This window comes from Geospiza fortis, unplaced genomic scaffold, assembly GCF_000277835.1.
Source record: "Geospiza fortis unplaced genomic scaffold, GeoFor_1.0 scaffold41, whole genome shotgun sequence".
Lineage (NCBI taxonomy): Eukaryota > Metazoa > Chordata > Aves > Passeriformes > Thraupidae > Geospiza > Geospiza fortis.
In genome coordinates, this window is record NW_005054299.1 from 21800783 (window position 1) to 21820792 (window position 20010).

General features: G+C 36.7%; 1 protein-coding gene across 20 annotated transcripts in view; it reads left to right on the top strand.

Moving 5' to 3' along the window:
• The first annotated feature begins 13274 nt into the window (after window positions 1–13274).
• AFDN (afadin, adherens junction formation factor) overlaps window positions 13275–20010 on the top strand; it is an 81674-nt gene continuing 74938 nt past the window's right edge. For 11 of the 20 annotated variants that reach the window (XM_031059288.1, XM_031059301.1, XM_031059269.1 and 8 more), the window contains exons 1-5: window positions 13276–13467; window positions 15003–15118; window positions 16648–16811; window positions 17253–17413; window positions 18388–18545. In XM_031059288.1, coding sequence (XP_030915148.1) covers window positions 13293–13467; window positions 15003–15118; window positions 16648–16811; window positions 17253–17413; window positions 18388–18545 — 774 coding nt within the window. In that variant the 5' untranslated portion in view covers window positions 13276–13292. Of the gene's footprint in view, window positions 13468–15002; window positions 15119–16647; window positions 16812–17252; window positions 17414–18387; window positions 18546–20010 lie in introns of all 20 variants that reach the window. The other 9 variants (XM_031059336.1, XM_031059325.1, XM_031059342.1 and 6 more) reach the window with 3 other exon arrangements.

The following is a 20010-nucleotide window of genomic DNA, read 5'->3' on the forward strand; positions in this document are numbered from 1 at the left end:
AAAAATTGGAGGCTAGAGTTAGAAGCTGGTGATTTGAGCTCTAATGGACTTTGCACTTGGTGGCTCCTGATGTTTTGGAGAAAATACTATTTACAATAGAAAATAACGCCACATTGGTATTTGATACCTTTAGTTACTTTTAGTTGAAGCAGTAGAAAACTGTGTATATTTTTGTCTAGTGCTGCTCATAGGCGTGAGTTGCTATGTCCTCTAGTGCTAAAACAAAAACATGGTTAAAGTTCTCCTCAGTTAAATTATTTAATAATTGAATTACAGTCTGATTTTATTTTAATAGCCTTTTTTAGGTCTATTATAGTGAGTTTCAAATACTGTATTACTTTCATAATGTTTTGTTTGTTCATCCTTAGGCAAGTGAAATAGATGTTTAGACAGGGATGATGAAATTCCTGCATTCCCACAGATAACTAGTTTATTTCCACTGTGGAAGTGAGCCTCTATCATACAGCCGATTGGTTGGATTTCTGGATCTGCAGAAGCATTCCTTGCCTCTGCAAACTACTGCTGTTGGTTTTGTTTTCAGTGTCAACAGCTACCCAAGGGAGAAGTGTGTAGATGAGGTTTCATACTTATAGCTGAAGCTGGTAAAATACCTTTCTAGCTGCAAGAGAGTACTCCCTTCACCCCTTCTTCAATTGAACAGGTTTATTTGGGTTTTTTTAATCCCTCCTTTATGCTGGCATTTGGTTTTATGTGACTCTATGATGAAGTTCTTAGGGAAGCTGGGGGACTAGGATTAGTTCTTGTTGGGCTTTTCTCTCTGAACTGGCTCATTAGAGTTCACCTAAATGCTTGTGTTGAAACAATTATAATGACACACAGCTGGAGTGGGGGTAGAAAGGGATAGGGAAAGCCCCTTCCAATGTAACTGTTAGTTGCCATTGGATTAGCTTAATGTCATATTTTCCCTTGCTGCCACAAGCGGGATTTACAGAGTATTTTTTCTCTTGACATAGCCATCCAGTGATCAACAGTTAGGGACTTTTTTGGGAATTTATTTCTAGGTCTATGTGACTAATACCTTCCGTGTTCTGTAATAATAATAATAATATGGAAGATACATAAAAGAAGAAAGTATTCATGTATAGAGATTTTCTTGTTAGATAAGCCTGTTTAGAGAGTAGGATCTTTCAGCCAATGAATTGCTTCCAGTCTGGCAAAACAGATGCTGTTGTAGATTGGGAGCAAGTGTGGAACCCCATTGGGGAAAAGGAAGTTGGTGGTAATTGGAATGTAAAATCCTTCTTCAGTGAGAAGGGCGCCAGCTCAAGTACAAAACATTAAAGTGTATTGTTGTGTTGATAGCTACATGGTATCTTCTCTTTCAAATCTAAAAGTAAACAGAGCATTGAGGGAGTAAAATCAGAAGCAAGGTAATGTTTTTGGTTGTGGAGGTGCCTTAGGAATACACCTTTTTATATGCTGGGGAGTGCTTTGAGCTAGCTTTTGTGTTGGAATGGAGGATTTTGTAGTATGAGAACAGTCAAAAGGAAATATCACAAAACAGGGAGTACAAAACCACTGTCAGTATGAAGATATTGTATATGGTGATTCTGCAGAGAAAGCCCTTTTTAGCTGTCAGCAGTTGTTTTTAAATGCAACTAACTGAGGCTGAATGTCATTCACGAAGCACAGTGCTTGATGAAATTGTTGCCAAAGATTATACAACAGGTTTAAGTAGGATTTGCAGAGAGAAGGCTATCAACAGATGAATGTTACCAAACTATTAGAATTACTGTATAGATTTTTCACAAACTATCTGTGGCCTTGGTAGTCCAACATGAAGATAACCAACTTTAAGATAACTAATGACGTTAAAAAACTGCTTTGTAAGTTTTAAGAAATTACCTGATTCCTTTAAATATAAAAATGAAGCTTCCTGGAGGAGTTTTTGAGTGACTGAATTAAAAAAAACCCAAACAAACAAAAACACAACTCTTTTTGGGACATGCTCCCGTTTGGAGGCTGGAATGTCAACCCTGTATTTTCTTTTTAGTATTCAAGTTAATGCTTTCTAATGTTGAAGCTGCGTGGCAACTTCATGTGTTAATTTGAAACGTGTTTGGTTGTATCTGTAGTGAGTGAATATCTTTTTTTTCTGAATGTGTGGTAGAAGTAACCAGAAGGATGTCTTAGCTTGTGTATGTGTATGTTTACCCTAGACAAAGCTGCATATAAAAGCAGAGAGGTTGTGTGTCTTTGGCTATGACACAGATCATCTCAATAATTTCAGTCATCAGTGCAGATTTTCAGTTTGGGTTTTTTTTCAGAACTGTTTTTGTAGCCCTACTCCATAGCCTGAAGTATGGCTGATTTGCCCTTACAAAGCAAAGGGGAAAGTATTTCAGGTAGGGAAGAAAAACAGTAGTAGTTCAAAAAGAGATCCTCTGCCCCATTTCTCTAGAATTTGTTACAGTAAAATTGTGTTTAGTGGTCCATTTTGACGTTATAGTAGTACTTAAAACCTGATTGACTGATGTAATTCATTTGGGAAATAACTTCTTGAAATCTAGTCAGAGGTTGTATTTAAATCAGAATGTTGAGTTTTGAGGTTTGGGCTATTCTTATTTTTTTTCATGCAGATTCCAGGCTGCAGTTTGTCTACTTCAGGAGAATCAGGTGCTTGTTTTTTCTGTTAGGCTTGTTAGCATTCCTACTTCAAACTCCTGACTAATTAGCCTGGTTGCCAAAGCTCCTCAATGCAGTGTATCAGATAGCACCAGCGTTTTTCTAGTTCAGACAGTGGCTACACTGTGTTAACCCTGTATGGTGCTGATTCCAGCTCATCCCGCAGGAATGAGAAGCCAGGGTAACACAATCGAGTTTATCATTATTGAGTAGAACTTGGCTCAGACTTTACTGGCTGTGTCAGTATAAATACATGGCATGACCCTTGTTGCATTATGTAAAATTGATTCTGTTTTTGTAGTTTCCTTTGATAGCCTCATCATACTAAAGCCTGATACTAAAACAGTAAAAATGCAGTGCTAATTACAAGAAATTAATCCAGACAGTTGTTCATTTAAAGGATTGTTGGTGTCGGGGGTTTTTTGGTCCTGTAGTGAGAGTTTATTTATTTGCTTTCAGTATAACCTCTATATTTATATATTTCCTATATAAATATAGAGGTTATACTGAAAGCAAATAAATATGAATGTTTTGTCAAGTGAATGTGAGGTGGTTGATGTGGGCATGGTTTCTGAGCTGCTCTACGTATTTGCTGGTGACAGCTTATCAATGGGCACCAGCTTGTCAAATTTGGGGTTTATTTGGTCTGTTGGTTCTTTGATTGAATCTTCAGCCTATGTCAGGAGTGTGAAGTTGCCACTGTAAGAGGTCAGAAACAGACAAGAAATTTGATTTAGTTTGTACTAAGTAGTCTATGTACTTCTGGATGCTAGAGAATCTGTATGGGAGGGAAATGGTAAGAATAATTTTGTTTGTGCCATCTATAATAAAACTGAGACCAGCTTTCGGAAGACAGCCACAAGAAACCAGGCTTCATGAGTTTGATTGCTGGTGGAAATATTTTTTTCTGTAGTGCAGCTTTCTGCTATAAGTAGATTGACATTTCTGTTAGAAATACTTAGTTTTCACTCAAAAAGAAGTATCTTTTCAGCTTTTAGTAGTTTCACAGATGAATTTGCAAACTACTTGTATTGTTATTTTTTATGGTTTTAAGACTGTTCCTAAGACATTCCTGTATCAGAGTTTTATTACAGAGGAAAAACTGTAATCTTTTTAAGCTGTAGAGAAATTATCATGTAACTCTGGAATCTAACAGTTTGTATGCCTGTTATAGAAATAGCCTTACGATTACAGTATTCTAAATTTTACTTTGTGACTGTAGAAAATTAATTTATCTAAATGCCATGTGATTGTGGACTAAGTCTTTAAAATACTTGAGAGATTTGCCATTCCTGTATCAAACTACAGTTTCCACTTAGCTCATCAGGACTGCCAGTCTCTGCTAGGCTGCTGCATTTCTGCTGCCTTCTTTGGTCTGGTGCTTATCTGACCTGTGTCAGGACTTCACAGCCGAGCCAGCATAGCCTGAGACAAAAAGCAGTAAGAGCCCACTGGCTTATCGTGCTGGAGGCAGGTACGTGCTGATGCTGGTGCAGAAGTGGGAATGAAGTGTCCAGCTTGGCAGAGGTTGCTGTTTCGTGGTTCCTTCAAGGTGCCAGCAGGAGAGTTTCCCCCAGCTGCTGGCACTGACAATTTCCTCCACACTGAATGAAGGGAAGGGAAATATCTTCTGAGTTAACCTGATTCATGTTGCTGTACAGCTGCAGGATGCTGGTGCCTGGCATAAGAGAGGAGGTGGGAATGAGTGTGTCAGTATGAGGAAGTGCTTTCTGCAGCACTAGAGTTTCTGTTGTTGACTGTGTGTCTGCACTTTTAATGTTAAAGTGAGTAAGGGCAGTCTTTTTTGTGGCCTGATTGATGTCTGAAGATGTTTTAAGTACCGGGATTGCAGCTCTGCAAGTAGCAATGACAGTGAAAAATGAGACTTCTAGTGCCTGAACTTTCATTCTCACCCTTCAGTTTTCCTGTTGTATTTTGGTTTGAGGTGGATGTAATAACCTGTTTCTTTTCCTCTAAATGGACCTGTTCAAAAGGAACAGTTTTTAACACAGTAAATAGTATGGAGAACTCTGATTTATTTCAGTGTGTTTTTAAGATGCATCTGAAAAATGTTACAGGGGATTGTCTGTACTTTTGATTCTTCTCCTCTAAGTTTTCTGGTGTTGCTCCTTAGCAATTGTCTTAGTTGCACAACAGTGACAGGTTGTAAATAAATAGTAGAAAGGCCCATTGCTATTTGTTATTTTTCCTCTTTTAAATATGTCATGTTAATTCAAAAGAGGCTTTGTTTGATTTTGACTTGCTTTTTACCTGGTTTCAGGTATGATTGAGCTCTGCCTGTACCTCTCTCCTGTTGTTGGAGACCTTCAGGGTATTTTGATACACCAGATGTACATCAGTCATTTTTCTGTTTCCTTAATGTCACGTCACCGCCTTTAAACAATTTTCCTATTCATAATAATAACAACAACCTTCTTAACAAGCTTTTGTTGGGTGTATTTTTTTTCAGATTATATGTTGACAGTTTCTGCAAGGCCCTCAGTATAAGGGTATTGGGAGAGTCTCTATATGATACCAACATTAATATAGTTTGTAACTGGTGGTATGTTTTAACTTGGGGATATGATTTAATCTTCTGTAGCTTTATTTTTATTTTGAATGTAATCAGGCTGATGAATGATTAAATAGTTACCAAGCTGTTGGTAGTGCTTATTGTTGAAAACATTTTTTGTTTGATTTCTTCAGTTAGCTGCAGGTTTCATTTTGTACAAAGAACAGATATGGGTGTGCTCTGGTTGATTGTGTAAATGCTGTCCACTGCAGCTTAACAAAGCACACCCTGCAGGGGGCAGGCAGCAGCTGCGTTGCAAGTGCTGTGCTGATTTTGCTGATCACGTACTCTTGGTTTGAAAATTAAGGATTGGAAGGTAATGTCTGTCATGCTTTTGGGGAGTGCCCTTGGCAAATTTTTTTTTCATTTTTAACAAAAAGCTACTTTTTGACTCATAAATCTTATGTGACGACAATTCATGTTGTTTGTGTAATAATATCTTTTGTAAAAGGTTATGAAAACTTTGGTGTATTCAGAATGAAGGATGGTTGATGGCACCACAGAATGTGGCTCTGGTAAAAGACTACTTTGAAAACAACTTGTTTCGTTTTATTTTGAAGTCAGTAGGACCTGTTTCAAAAACCTGGTGTAGATGAAGGTTTCTCTTTTGAAACTTAATTTTTTGATCTGTGAGATGTAAGTTAGCAGGAAAGTATTGAAGATTACAATAGTGTTTGTTTAATCCCAAGAATTTTTTGTGTTAATTAGGCTTGCTGTTGGGGACAGATAAGCAACAGGAAGCAGGGACAATGCATATAAAGTATACAGTAAAATATCTACATCTGTGATAATTCAGGCTTCATATTAAAGCTGCATTTATGAAAGTTAATCCTTTTTTAGTGGATGTGATAATTATAGACTTGAATTTTGGCCTTACTTTAAGATTTTGTGTACTGTTTGTCATATAGTGCAGTGGCTTTTGCATTGATTTCATTGCATTACATTTATATTGTGAGAGTGTTTATAGTACCTCTTACCTTTTGGTTTTGAGGTTTTGTTTCAAAATGTAGTGGGGTTGCTTCATAGGATGCAATTTTCCTCAGGAAAATAAAGAGGAGGTTTCACTTAGTTATGATCTTTGTGTTGTGGGTTATTGGTAATTCTCTCTGGCAGAAAGGTCAGCTGTTGGTCCTGCTTCTGTGAACATTACAGTGTCTAAAGTGTGGCAGAATGAGTCATTCTGTAGTGGAAAGTCTTTGTTGATCCAGGTGTCAGAGGTTTGGAAGAGGAAGTAAAGCTGATGAAAATTATTTTTTTTATAGGAGCTGTTTTTTCATCTGTATTGTCCTTCCTTTCTTCTGTTAGATTAAAGGTAGTCTTTTGTCATGAAGCTGCACTTTTTGAATTTAACTCAAAAACAGTAGCTTAACAAGAGCACTGTGTTTCTTTTCTACATGGGAAGCAATTTATAACAGTTACCAGGATTTAAAAAAAACCAACAAAAAACTATTTGAAATTCCTTTTTAATAGTATTGTCTGTCCTCAAGTTTCAAGTTGAGTCATTATTGGAATTGAGTGCTAGAATTGGGAATGAGTGCTAGAAACCTCACCCTCGTGTAATTTCACAATGCTTATTGCCTTACTGATTTAAATGGGTTTTAAAATATTATAGGATTTTTTAAAAAATATTCTTGTACTCATTGGAATTCCACAGATTTGTTGCATATATAGGGCTTTTGGAGAGGCAAAGGAAGCAATTCCATTTTACTGTGTAGACTGACAAGAGGTCAGATACAAAGGCATTATATGAATGTTTCAGAATATTCTGCAGTGATAATACTGTTGCTATGCTGACCTGTTATATCAATTTTGTGACTCTAATTCATTTGAAAGCAACTTGTATGTGCTTTAATTCTACTTTTTGCACTGTGGATTGGTTTTATTGTTATTTATATTCTATTAGCAAAACTCCTGAGCAGCAAGCACATGTACCTGAATAGTAATTGCAGTTTAGTTCTCTGTAGATTTTTGCTTGCAGAATTTGAATGGGGCACCAAGAAAGATGTGATGTTCTTAGTGCTGGATTTCGGTATTTTCTAGATGCAGTCATGCAGAATGTGCTTGCAAGGCAAACAGTGTTATCAATGCAGCTGAAAGAGATCAAAGCCTCTTGGACGGGGTGCAGATGAGGATTTCTGAAGGGAAACTTGTGTATTCTCTGCTGCTCCAGAGACTGAATAGTTTACAGAATGGGTAGTATGTAATACTCTTAAATATTGAAGTATGTAGTGTTTTGTGATGCATACAGGTGGGACAGGAGTTTTAACAGCCTATGGGTATTTGCTGGCTTGTGGGAGTAGTAGTTTGATCTCATTCGTTGCTGTGCCCTACATATTGTGATAAATACTCTCATTATATCTGACGCTTTAAAGCAGGGGTTTCCTTTCTCATGTGAGCATGGCTGTAGATTATGGCTCCTGGATATTATTGTTTTGTTTGCAGAAGCTTCTCGGATTCTTCAGGAAGTCCAGGTTTCCCTGCTGCAAATCCCATTGTACCACATTGCAAGCTTTTTCTGAGCTTCATGTACAGTGCAGTCTTTTTATCTCTTTCTACTTGTTTTCCATATTCCTTCTTGACTACTGTATTCTTGTGTAAGAAGAGTGGGATGATAGGCAGAAAGAGAGGTTTGGAGACAATGTTTTTTTGCAGGGATTTTCTTTGTTTTGGATTGCCAAAGTATTAAACATCTTTGCCTTCCATAATTATTAACACTTTTCACATGTGTATATAACCACTCTTTGTAATTGGAGAGGGGAGCTTGAGATGCTCTTCCCTCCATCTTTTACTTACTTGCATTTCTCTGTAGCATAACTTTAAATGAGTAATCTTGATTTTTACTGCTTACTGCTTTAAAGCAGAAATCCACCCTTGACAGTAAGTAACTGGGAACTGGATTTAAAGATCAAACTGTTTTGAGAAACCAGAGTCACTTTTGTGAAACCTCCTGGAAAACATTGGAGAGAATTTATATGATAACTTGTACCTCACATCTCCAGTTTTAAGTGTGATTTGGGTGCTCTGTGTGACTGACTTCATGATGTATTAAAGTTTGTTTGCTTCCTGCTTTTGTAGTGCTCCTTTTCATTTAATGATGGTCTGAGGTCCTCAAGGAGAATGTCAGAGGAGAGTGATAGCACTGAGAAGGCACATGTTTTCTAAGAATGTTTAATGGAAGCTTTTCACAAGATTTTGTAGAATTTTGAAGTAGTTTCACTTCATGAAAGTGTTTCAGATGTTTCATTCTGATCAAAAGCATCATTCTGATGCTTTTGTGTGTTTCTGTTTTTGTTTTCTGAAGACACACTTTTGGAACATTTGTTCCATTGGTTTTGAAGCAGTTACTGCCTGTCATTGACTTTATGCAAAAAGTCATAACTAGGGATTTGAAATGCTTCTATGAACTCTTTCCTTTGAGCCTAATGAAGAGGAGGTGCAGCTTACTTTTGTTTGTAAAACAGGGAAACAATGGTTAACTGGCAACTATTATGTAAGTTGAAACCTTTTGAGTAGGATATGTTTTTTGGAAACTACCATAACTTCATTTGATACCAATAAAAAGGAATAATTATGCTTTGTATTCAAGGAAAGTTGCCTTTATTATTTGAAAGGCTTAAAAAGCTGACTTATACTGTATGATCTTCGAAATATGTTTTGCAGTCTAGATGATCAGAATTAAATTTTTGTGAAAATTGACTGTACTTGTGTGGCTGAAGACTGGTCTGTATCCTTGCATTCCTACATGATCCGTGAACTTGTACAGCAGATACATAAAATACCAAACGCGATCGATAATAGTTTGCTTAAATTGCTTATCATGCATATAAACTGCTGAGAGGAATTTAGGAGTGTTCATACACTTAAGTAATCAGTCGCTCTTGAAATCCAGAAAACATTTTCGTTTCTTTTTAAGAAATGACAGTTCTTATCTTTGGAGAAAGATAGATAGTTTCAAGAGATTTGTAAGTGTTTTGGGGAGATTCCTTCGCTTACAAGAATATATCAGGGAATAATAGATACAGATGTATCTACCTGGTTTAGGACAAGCAATTTTTGTTCTTCAGCTTCTTTTCCTGACATGAGTTCATATGATAAACTGCAGTGAATGTGCCTAGCATTCTTGACAGAGAAATTCAGTTGTGAATGAGCTTGAGGGTGAAACACAAAACTCTGAAAAATAAACACTTTAATGCAGAGTTAGAGTGGAGAGTGGAAATTTAAGTGCAGTGCCTGCCTTGTTGTCTGAGTGTGAGGGGTGGCACCTGTTTCTGTGCAGTTGGGATTTATCTGTTAAGCACGTGGCTGCAAAGTTAAATGTGGCTTGAACTGCAGCTATACACACACACACAAACACGATATCAAAAAATAATGAAGACTAGAAGGGATTTTTTTTTTTTTTTTTTTTTTTTTTGGTTTTTTGGTCTCCAATTTCCTGATTTTTTTGAAATGTGAAACAAATTACTTCCATGTCATCAAATACTTTTATTTAAATCTATAATAGCCCAAGCAACGCCCCAAGGTACAGTTTGGAATGTAATGGAAATTAAACATAAAAAGGACTTTTATATGGAGAAGTGATAGAAGATTGTGATGCTGTTGTGCAGTCTTTTTTTTTTTAACAGAAAACTTTGGAGAAAGTAGAGGGGAGGGGACAAGGACATGGTTTCTGGGAACACAGCTTAAGAAGCTGCTGTAGAAGAAAGAGATTGGGGGGTAATGGACAGTCAGTGGTGACTGCATTCAGTTGTTTTTATATCCAGGTTGTCAAATGCCAATATTAGAAAAACACATTACTTCATTTTGGAAAATGAAAACAAAACTTGCTTATACAGACATTGTATCTTGAGAATTCAGAATACACTTTTGTCTCATCTGCTTTGTTAGTACCTGGAAGTAGAAATAAGTTGTAACTTGCAATATTATTGATATTACTAATATTAACAATAACAACAAACAACATGGTAGTTTAGAAAGCTTCCTGGATTGTTTTTTTACATCTTCTCTGCATGGATCTTTGCTCTTCAATCTGTACTGTGTTGTTAAAAAATCTGCAGATTAAAAGCATGGCTACTTGGCAGTAGAATGTGTCCTCAGTAAAATAATCTGCTATCCCTAAAAAAAAAAAAAAAAAACCAACTTTGAAAAAAAGCTACTTGAATCTTATCTCATTATGTACTCACATGGTATATACTGCATGGAAAAGATTAGGAATGTGCTCATTTTTCTCTTTTAAAATTCTTGCTTCAGCAGTACCTTGAGATGGTGGTGGGGTGACATGGGGTCTCATTTAGAACATTTATTTTCCTTGTATAAAGGGAAATAAATGTTCTAAATGAGACATGATTGTGCTTCATGATACTTCTGCAGAAGGCTTATGTGTTGTCTTTTGCAATGATCAAACAAGTGGATTGAAACTTAAAATCGATTATAAAAATACTGTGGCTGTTTTGTGAAGCATCACAGTTAAGGAGTATTAGCAGGAGAGGCAACCATTTAAACCAAATCTTTACAAAAGTGTGCATGGAACGTGGCTTGGAATATTACCTGTGAGAATGCTCTGCTTTCTAGAGATCATGACATGCTTAGATTAATTTTTCTTGCAAAAAGTACAGAATTTTCCAAGCCAGTTGGAGATGCAGCATACCAGCCCTAGGAGGGCTTGGTAAAGCTAAAAGGGGTAAGTAGCCAAGTGCCTATACCTGCTGAGAGTTAAAGATGCTGTGCTGGAGGTACAGACCAAAAAGCATGCCAGCTATTGAGAGAAGTGTGAAAGGAAGCTGGCGTGACTGAACATCAGGCAAAGATAGTTACTAGAAAGCTGAAGTAGTATCAAAATGAGGAAAAAAGCTGAAGTAGTATCCAAATGAGGAAAATTATAAGGATGTAAAATCTGATAAGTAGAATATAAAAGCATGAGATGAAAAAAAAAATAAAAATTGCGGAATGCTTTCAAGGCAGCATTTGTTAAGAGAGAAAAAGGTAGGAAAGCAAGTTACTAGAACTAGGTAATCTTTATCCAATAACTGAAGGAAGTGAGAGATGAAGTAATTTTCTAAGTGGTCTGTAATGGCTCTGTTAGGTGGACACCTTCAGGTCGTTGGATGCAAATGCACTGTGAAACCAGTATTACAAAGGGTGTTCACTGGTGATGTTCTGTGTGTGAGGAAACTGCATTAACTTACAGAATTCATGGAGATGTGGTGTCTGTTATAATATCCTGTGGAAACGTCAACAGGACTTAGAAAAGAAGTTGTGCTTCAGACCTTTTGGAACTCATTGAAGGAGTTACCAAGAGCACATGTAAGGGAAGCTCCAGTTCACTATGATAGGTAGGATTTCCAGAAGTCATTTAGTAGCTTTCTGCATGAGAGGGCTAAGTCCTTGTATGGATAATTAGTTAATAATTTGATATATATAATTAAAGACAAGAAATGAAGTAGTCAGGATACTTTTGAGAGGTGAGTAGTAGCTGTTACAAAAATGTTCACAGCTGAAGAATTATACCCATGGTTGTATTAACTGCAGTTAAGTTCAGAGTGTATGTAGAGGTGGGAGTTAGCTGGAGTGAGGAATGTGGAAACTGTAACTTCTTGCAAGAAGGAACACTGGAAGGAACGCTGTATTGCTAAGTACAATACGTAGTTCTGTGGGAACAGCAGTGCAGGCTCAGAAAGATTAATTCTGTAAATTGTTCAGATAACAACAGAGAATAAAACACAATTGGCCATTGTCGAGGTCCATAGTGCATTTCATTGGACTGCTGTGTTGGTGTAGGCTTGGGAATATCCTGAGAAGAACAGTTCCTATTTCTGCATGTATCTAGGTGACACAGATGTTTGTCTAAGTGTAGGTTATTTGACTTCTTAATTCCTTTTTAAATATTCTTACTTTTTCATTTCTTTTTGCAAAGGTCTTCTGAATGATAGAGTAGCTTCAGTAAATATCTTGATTCTTTGCTGTTCAAAGAAGCATTGTAATGCGTGTCCGGTGATCAGTTGTAGTATTGGAAAGGGCTGTGCCTAGCATAAAATCTATCACTGTGCTTGACACCTAAGGATTTGCCTATTTCAAAGCCTCTGGAGAGTGAAGACAGGAGCAGTAATTATTAAACTGTAGAGTAAACTTGACAAAGTCAACTGGAGACTTGAATATCCTTGATTTCCCTTGAGTGCATGGCCCCATGATTGCTGGGATTTATGGAAGGGGCAAAAGTTGGCCAGGTGGAGACCACTGGGGAACTAACATTTGAATTTGGAGTTGTTGTTCAGACTGGTAGTGGAGTAGCATAAGCAGAGTATCCTCCTGAAGTTTGGTGTGCTGCTGTAGAGCACAGGCTCCAGTGGCAAAGGAAATCGCTTGAGGATGTGAAATTACAATAGTTTGAACAAATTGCCTTTGCAGTTGTAGTGTAGCCACCTGGCTGACAGCTGCAGTCCCTTTCTTCACCTCGTGTTGGTGCTGAAGCTTTTTTCCCCTCACAGAGTGCTTAGGGAGCTGTACCAAAGACTAACCTTTCTTAAAATAAAAACTACAAGCAAGTCAAATGGTTTAGCTTCCTTAAAAGGCTGCTTCTGGGACAAACATGCCACCATGAGACAGGAGTGCATGAAGGGGTAAAAACAGGAGAGAAAAGATGATCCTGTGAGTTCTGTGACAGCAAGCTGTTCTTATCAAGACACGCTGCTGTTCCTTGAGCATGCACTTTTACAGACTTGGGCTGCAGGGGCCTGTTCTCAGTTATTCTTCAAGATGTCTCTAGGTTTTAGAAAAGAGGTTTTATAAATTCTCCTGAATATAGCTGTAAATTTGAATACTTAGAAAGTTTCAAGTTCAGTATTTTCAGTAATAGATAGTCCTTAATTTCTTTTTGCAGGATAACTTTTCAAGTTTATAGTTTCCTGGTTTTTAATTCTACTATTATGAAAATTTTGAAAACCGGTGTAATACTTGGAGGTCTGATATTTTCATAATAAATTTGTAACAAATAATAAAAGAACTCTGAACCTTATAAGTATTAGCCAGCGCTCAGATTTGTATTTTTATTTCTTTACAGGATCTCGAGTTTCATGGAGTAATGAGATTCTACTTTCAAGACAAAGCAGCTGGAAATTTTGCAACAAAATGTATCCGTGTCTCTAGTACTGCCACAACTCAAGATGTCATAGAAACTCTTGCAGAGAAGTTTCGACCAGACATGCGAATGTTGTCATCCCCTAAATACTCACTTTATGAAGTACATGTCAGTGGAGGTTTGTATTTATCCATTAAGTCCTTCCTGCATCCTCACCACCATCATATCTACTCCCAGCCAAAGTATCTTTATATTTGTCCTCAGTTTCTGAACCACATTAGACTTGGGTTTTTTATTCTTAAATATGTTGCTATTAATTGTTTTTTGGGGAGTGGTTTTCAAAACTTAATTATACATACTAGGCCTGCAGTTAATGTAAGATTTGATTATGATCTGTAAAATGCTGTGATTGACATCCTGTTAGTTTGTTGACGTTTGTGAGAGAGTTGCTATTTTTAGGATTAGTAGGTAAAGACTAAATTTATAATGGCAGACTAGGATTGTTAAATGGACGGTTGAGAGTACACCTTCTGTTCTTTGACATTGTAGGCCTGTGATGGTAGCCTTGTAACTCATGTTCTTTTACTGCTGAACTGGGGGAAGTTCAGCTTAATATTGTTTGAAGCCACTGTGTTTCTTAAACAGATCCTCTGATGTTACCTGTGGAGAACTTGGATATCTAAATAGTCTTTGGTACTGCTAAAATTTGTCTGATTCAGATCAGAAGGTGATAGTGTGTGTGGTGGTGGTGGTGGTGGGGACAGATAAAGGAGAAACTATCTTTTGGTTGTGTTTTTTATTTTTGTGCTTCAGAAGTATACACAAGTGCTTGAACAATCTTAAATACTGCATTTGAACAACTGAAAATAATTTTTTTTTCTGCCTTAGATTTCTTTAAAAGTCTGTTAGTGCTGTACCTATAGTCAAAATGAAATTGTTTTCTTTGCGGAACAAGTTCCTCATTTTTAAAAGATGATTGGGGCATACAAGGTCAATAGGAGTGTTTCTTACTGAACAAAAATAACCAAAAAGACATAGTTGTTTTCCTGGGCATATGTACTGTCTCCTCCTTTTCAAAGGGAAAATCAAATGGCAAGACTTGCTTAAGTTTTTTAACCACTCTGTCACATGTTTTTCCATATACTTAAAATAGATGTAATACTCTAAATGAAATTTTGTCTTGGATCTGAATAATGTCGTGGGGGCTTTTGATTTGTTTTATTGTTCAAATTTTGTGATCTTGTTTATTTTTGTGCAGTCTTTTTAGGATAGTATTTCTCGGGCTGCAACCAGACTGTGGTCTACTTTAAAAAGTAAATTTAAAAGTAAATTTAAAATAAGAAAAATTAGTATTTACAAGGCCCAGGATGTTACAAAGTGCTTAACATTTCAACTCTAAATCTAACTTCCCCTCCAGAGTGGTAATGTTGTGTTCCAAGACTTAGTTCTGACAAAGGAGTTATGTGTGACTACTTTATGGGGACATTTGGCTTATGTAGATAGGTGGAACACTTGGGCTTGTTGATGGAAAGGGGACATGTAACTAATTCTACATTCCCAAGCTTGCTTTCTGTCCCTGTACTTAAGAGGGAAGCATCAACTGATGTGTTCTGTTAAGCAAACCTTTTGGTTTTATTAAAAGCTTAACTTACTTCAAACTATCTTTGCTCTTGAGATACCAAGTAATTGTTTCTGCTTTTCATTTTCTTGAAGAAGAAAGAAGATTAGATGTGGATGAGAAGCCTCTTGTTGTACAGTTAAACTGGAACAAAGATGATCGCGAGGGAAGGTTTGTCCTCAAGAATGAAAATGATACACTTCCTCCAAAGGTGAGTCTCTACAGAGCATGCTAGTGCTAACAGCAGTTTTGAAATCTCTGGGGTTTGGTTATATAGGAAAACATAACTTTGGCTTTTCTAGTTCCTGAAAACAACTGCTGCTCATGACCTTCAATATCTGGAGCAAGTATTTTTAAATACTTGAAGTGCATCTTTGCAACACAGCACTTTTGTTATCTTTTGATGGCTGGTGATGCTGTGATCCATGTAGCTGTCTAATACTGGAGCATGCCTAGAGAACTTAAAGCTTGCTTTGTTCTATTATGATGACTTGAAAAATACCTCAAATAGTATATGGTGCCACATACTAGGAGGTAATCCTGTCTCTTGCAAAGCTTTTAAAAGAGCATGCCAGGGGGAGTTAAAGAGCTAAAAATTATTACCTCCTTAGATAACATTCTGTTTCTTGAAAAAATGATGGAAGACTTTTTCCTTTTGTGCAGGGTTTTTTGATTTGGTTTGGTTTTGCTTTTTTGGTTTTTGATTATTTTTTTCTCTTACAAATGCAAAATGAATGAGCTGCCAACATCAACTGTACAAAAATTTGCTTTAATATTAGCAATTTAAACATTAAATTAGATTAGACTTTGGCTCCTGAAGTCATATAATTATATGTATTATATGTAGCTTGTTTGCCTATAGCTATGGAAAACATGCTATTCAGTGTGGGCTATCTTAAGGCAAGTTTTTGATCTTGTGCTGAGCACTAAATTTCCTTTGCTTTTGGAACTAGAGCTTGTTAATTTTAGAAGTGCTTTGGGTATAGGGATGTGAGCCTGTACTGGGCATTTGACTACAGGATACATCCACGTTACAGGGCGGAAGGGAAAGTTAATGATGCCTTGCACTACATGTACCAACCCTGCTATTCCTATTAGTTGAATTAAGTGATTTGCAATCTTCCTTCTCTATGTTCTTTGCTTCCTGATAGAAATGAGAAAATCTGCATCTTCTTTCTCTCATGCTCTGTAATCTTTACAGAAGGCAAATGAGCCTAGGATTACAGGTATCTTGTGTATGCAAGGAGCAGGAATTGAAGAAGACAATGCTGGAATGACAACTTGGGAAAATATACCACTGGGGAAAAGTCTTCTGTAATGTTTTTCCTTCTGCAGTATTCTTATCTGGTGCTCCAACACAGTTGCCTTGAAAGCAGATTAAGCACAGCACTGTTACAGAGTATTTTTACTCAGAAGCAAAAATTTCTTTTGCAGCTTCAGTTAATCTTTTGAGGCCAAGTAGATAGCAGGCGTTATTCAAGTAAAAATCTGCAGTTTATTCACTTGGTTGGGTACAATTAGTTCATACGTTCTTGGGAACATGACATTATATTTGCCTTCTCTGTGTTTCCCTTGAGAACATTAGTCCCATTGCTGTGTAATGGAGTGTTGTTGTCTGGAGTGTTGGCTTTGGGTCGGTGATACTGTGTCTTAAACAGGTTCATCTGCAAAGTTAAAACTAATGCTAACTTTTCTTTGGATTGAAATTTATAGAAGCTGTTTTAAACTCATTTATTTCAGAAAGCTCAGAGTAATGGGCCTGAAAAACAAGAAAAAGAGGGAGTAATTCAGAATTTCAAGCGAACTCTCTCAAAAAAAGAAAAAAAGGAAAAAAAGAGGCGTGAAAAAGAGGCATTGCGACAAGCGTCAGATAAAGATGATAGACTTCTTCATGGGGATGATATGTAAGTGACTTCAACTTATTTTTTAAAACTTAAATGATAGTTGTTTTTAAGTGCAATTTGCAAAAGAAAAAGTGTGACTTGCAAACACATGCTAACTCAGCTTTCCCATGCTTTGCAGTATTGGAAATCATAATAAAGTTAGGAGTATGTAAAGTTTCTTTAATGTCTTTCCTCCTGTCCCTATGTTTAAGAGGTAGAAGACTTATTGTTTTCTTTAAAAACTAGCAGCTAGTAGTCCTTAAATTTATATCAGGTGAGCATGGGTATATGAACAGCATTAGCTGTAGCAAAAGTGAAATTCATGTAGCAACCATCTTACAATAACTTAAATGAGCTCCTGTGTCTATGAATCCTGTTGCTTTTTTATCCTATGTGAAATAATAAGGATGTATCTACTTTAAGCTCTTAATGACGTTCTTTTTATTTAAACTAACTTGGCAGTGAGAATTTTCGCCTTGCAGCTGAGGTTTACAAAGATATGCCTGAGACCAGCTTCACTCGCACAATATCCAATCCTGAGGTGGTTATGAAACGGCGACGACAGCAAAAACTAGAGAAGAGAATGCAGGAGTTTCGCAGTTCTGATGGCAGACCAGACTCAGGTAGTTGAAGTTCTTCTGGTTAAGTTATAAACATTTTACCAAGAGAATATTCTTAAGGCCAGCAACTCCTGTAAATTTGACTTTTGCCTTCTCCAACATTTTTTGCACATGGCTAGTTTATCTGGTGTGTAACTGAACCAAGGGTTTGTGAAGGTAGGATTCCACAGGGGGATGTTCCTTTGTGAGTGCAAGTCAAAGCCTTCAGTGGTGGGCAGATTGAGAGAGAGTGTGCTCATTGAGCTTGCTAACAGTAGTGCTAAACTGGGAAAAAGAAGGATGGACTTAGCCTGGCAAACTGAGGAGGCTGGCTGAGATAACTGACATTTCTTGTACTAAGAATGAGCTGAATGACCTGATAGAAAATTCAATCAGTAGCGTAAATAAAGGATGTAAAGGACTGATTGTTCTGCCTAAAGGATTCTGGTAGATCTTGTGAATAATAGTGATTAAGTATTTCTCATTCATGCAGTGGGGACATAACAGTGATTGTATATACACCATTAGAAAACAACAAATGAAGCTATGTTAGAACTGCTAAAATCTGAAATTATTCTCTGTTCATGGAAGAGTAGTGAAGAAAGAGTTAGAGGTGTAGAAAGCATTGTCTTGAAGGAAATCTTAAATGGGCTTGTTAAAGAAAGGGGAGGTCAGCACAGACTTCCTGACAAGATGGTAAAGGTCTGTCCATCAACCAGTCATTGACATTATTTCATTTTAACTTCATGTAATACTAAGCATGGTGAAACATTAGGAAAACACTTCATTAGATAAATTACAGAAATATCACTGGAGATTTTTACCAGTGGAGAGAGAAATCTATTTTGGGGATATTACATAATTTTTCTTTTATTAGTAGAGTAATGAAGTTATTTCTGAAAGGGTTGGTTCTTATATTCTGTTAGAAACATAATGAATTACTTCATGTCTGTCATTTTATTCTGTGGTTGCATTGTTAATTCCATTTGGTTTCCAAGGTGGGACGCTGAGAATTTATGCAGACAGTTTAAAACCAAATATACCGTACAAGACAATCCTGCTGTCTACTACAGATACTGCAGACTTTGCAGTTATTGAAGCACTGGAAAAATATGGCCTGGAAAAAGAAAATCCCAAGGATTATTGTATTGCTCGTGTAAGTTACTAAAACGCAATCTTCTCACATTTCATGTTTGATTGTTTTTTTTTTTTCTTGCAGTAGCTTCCAAGCTGAATAGAATGACTAAATTCCGCCCCCCCCGCCCCAAATCTAACAGCCTCAGGAGTTGTGAAGTGACATATCAGGTTTTTTGTTTTTAAAACTTTAATCTTCCAGTTGTTTTGCTTGCTGTACAGGAAAACATTAATACTGAAAACGACATATTTCTTCATTGGGCACTTTTATGGGTTTTATACCACTAAATGTGCTGGTGATTCATAGATGTATAAGCTAATAGTTCATCCTGTGGATACCTAAATCTGTGCAAAAAACTATTTCCCTGAACTAAGAGTGTCCACTCTGAAGTGAAAGTGCTGAGGTGAGCTCCACTGTAAAAGGTCTGTGTTGTGTGCTGTTTCCTTAAACCTTGCAGTGGTAGCTGACCCTCGCTACAAATCAGAAAAGATTAAAGTGATACTCTTAATTTCAGAATTTAATTATTTTAGGAGTTCTAAACGAATTGCATAGAATTGTTATTTCTTAGAGATGTGGCTTTTATCAAAAAGTCCCATGGGCAGTACTGATTAAAGATTACAAACTTCTGACCGTGTTGTTTTCTCAGGGAGAACAGTGAGGCTTGAAAACAATATTTTTTGAGTCCAGTGTTTGATTACTTTTTTGGCTATGACTTGTCTAATAAACTTGCATTTTTGCTCCTTAAAATGTCAGAAAAATGGGAAAAAAGTTTGTTTCTTACAATACTGTGGTGATTTGGGAGAATCATGGGCTACAGCATAGACACTGAGACTAAATTTGGAAGATAGTTTTACTTCATTCTGCTTAGTTCAGACTCACGATGCCTGAAATAAAAAATTAAAAAATAAAAACATCTTTGAGTATTAGGAAATTTATTGGACTAATTGCAACTTTACCCAGGAAACTGTTGAAAGTTACTCTTTTTGTAATGGTGGTGTTCCCTCTTAGATCCTATTTTCTGATCTTGTGTGGGGATGTTTAATGTAGGAAATAGTCTGGGGAACCTTGCTTTGATCTTGGTGAAGGTTAATGAAGTCATTGCTGCAAAAGAAATTTTTTTTTATATTAGTTTTTTGGGAAGTACTTCTGGAAAATATTTTGTTTCCTGAGTAACACATCCTCGTACAATATGTCTGAACTGATGTCAGTTGTGTGCTTATGTTTACATTTGACATACAGGAGTGGTCTGCACTGACCAATAGCAGATCTGTTTCAGTAACTCTTAAGTATAGGAGACCTTATTTGCTCACAGTAAGTTGTTGTAGTTGGCTAAAATTTGCTTGGCCATCCTCTCCTGATACAGTGCTTGGCTTTTAATATGTTAATTCTTATTTTATTCATCAAGTTGCGTATTTTAAATCTAGATTTTAAAATCTGCTTTTTTCCTGATGTTTTATAAAGCTGCTTTCCTTGCTTGAAACATGAA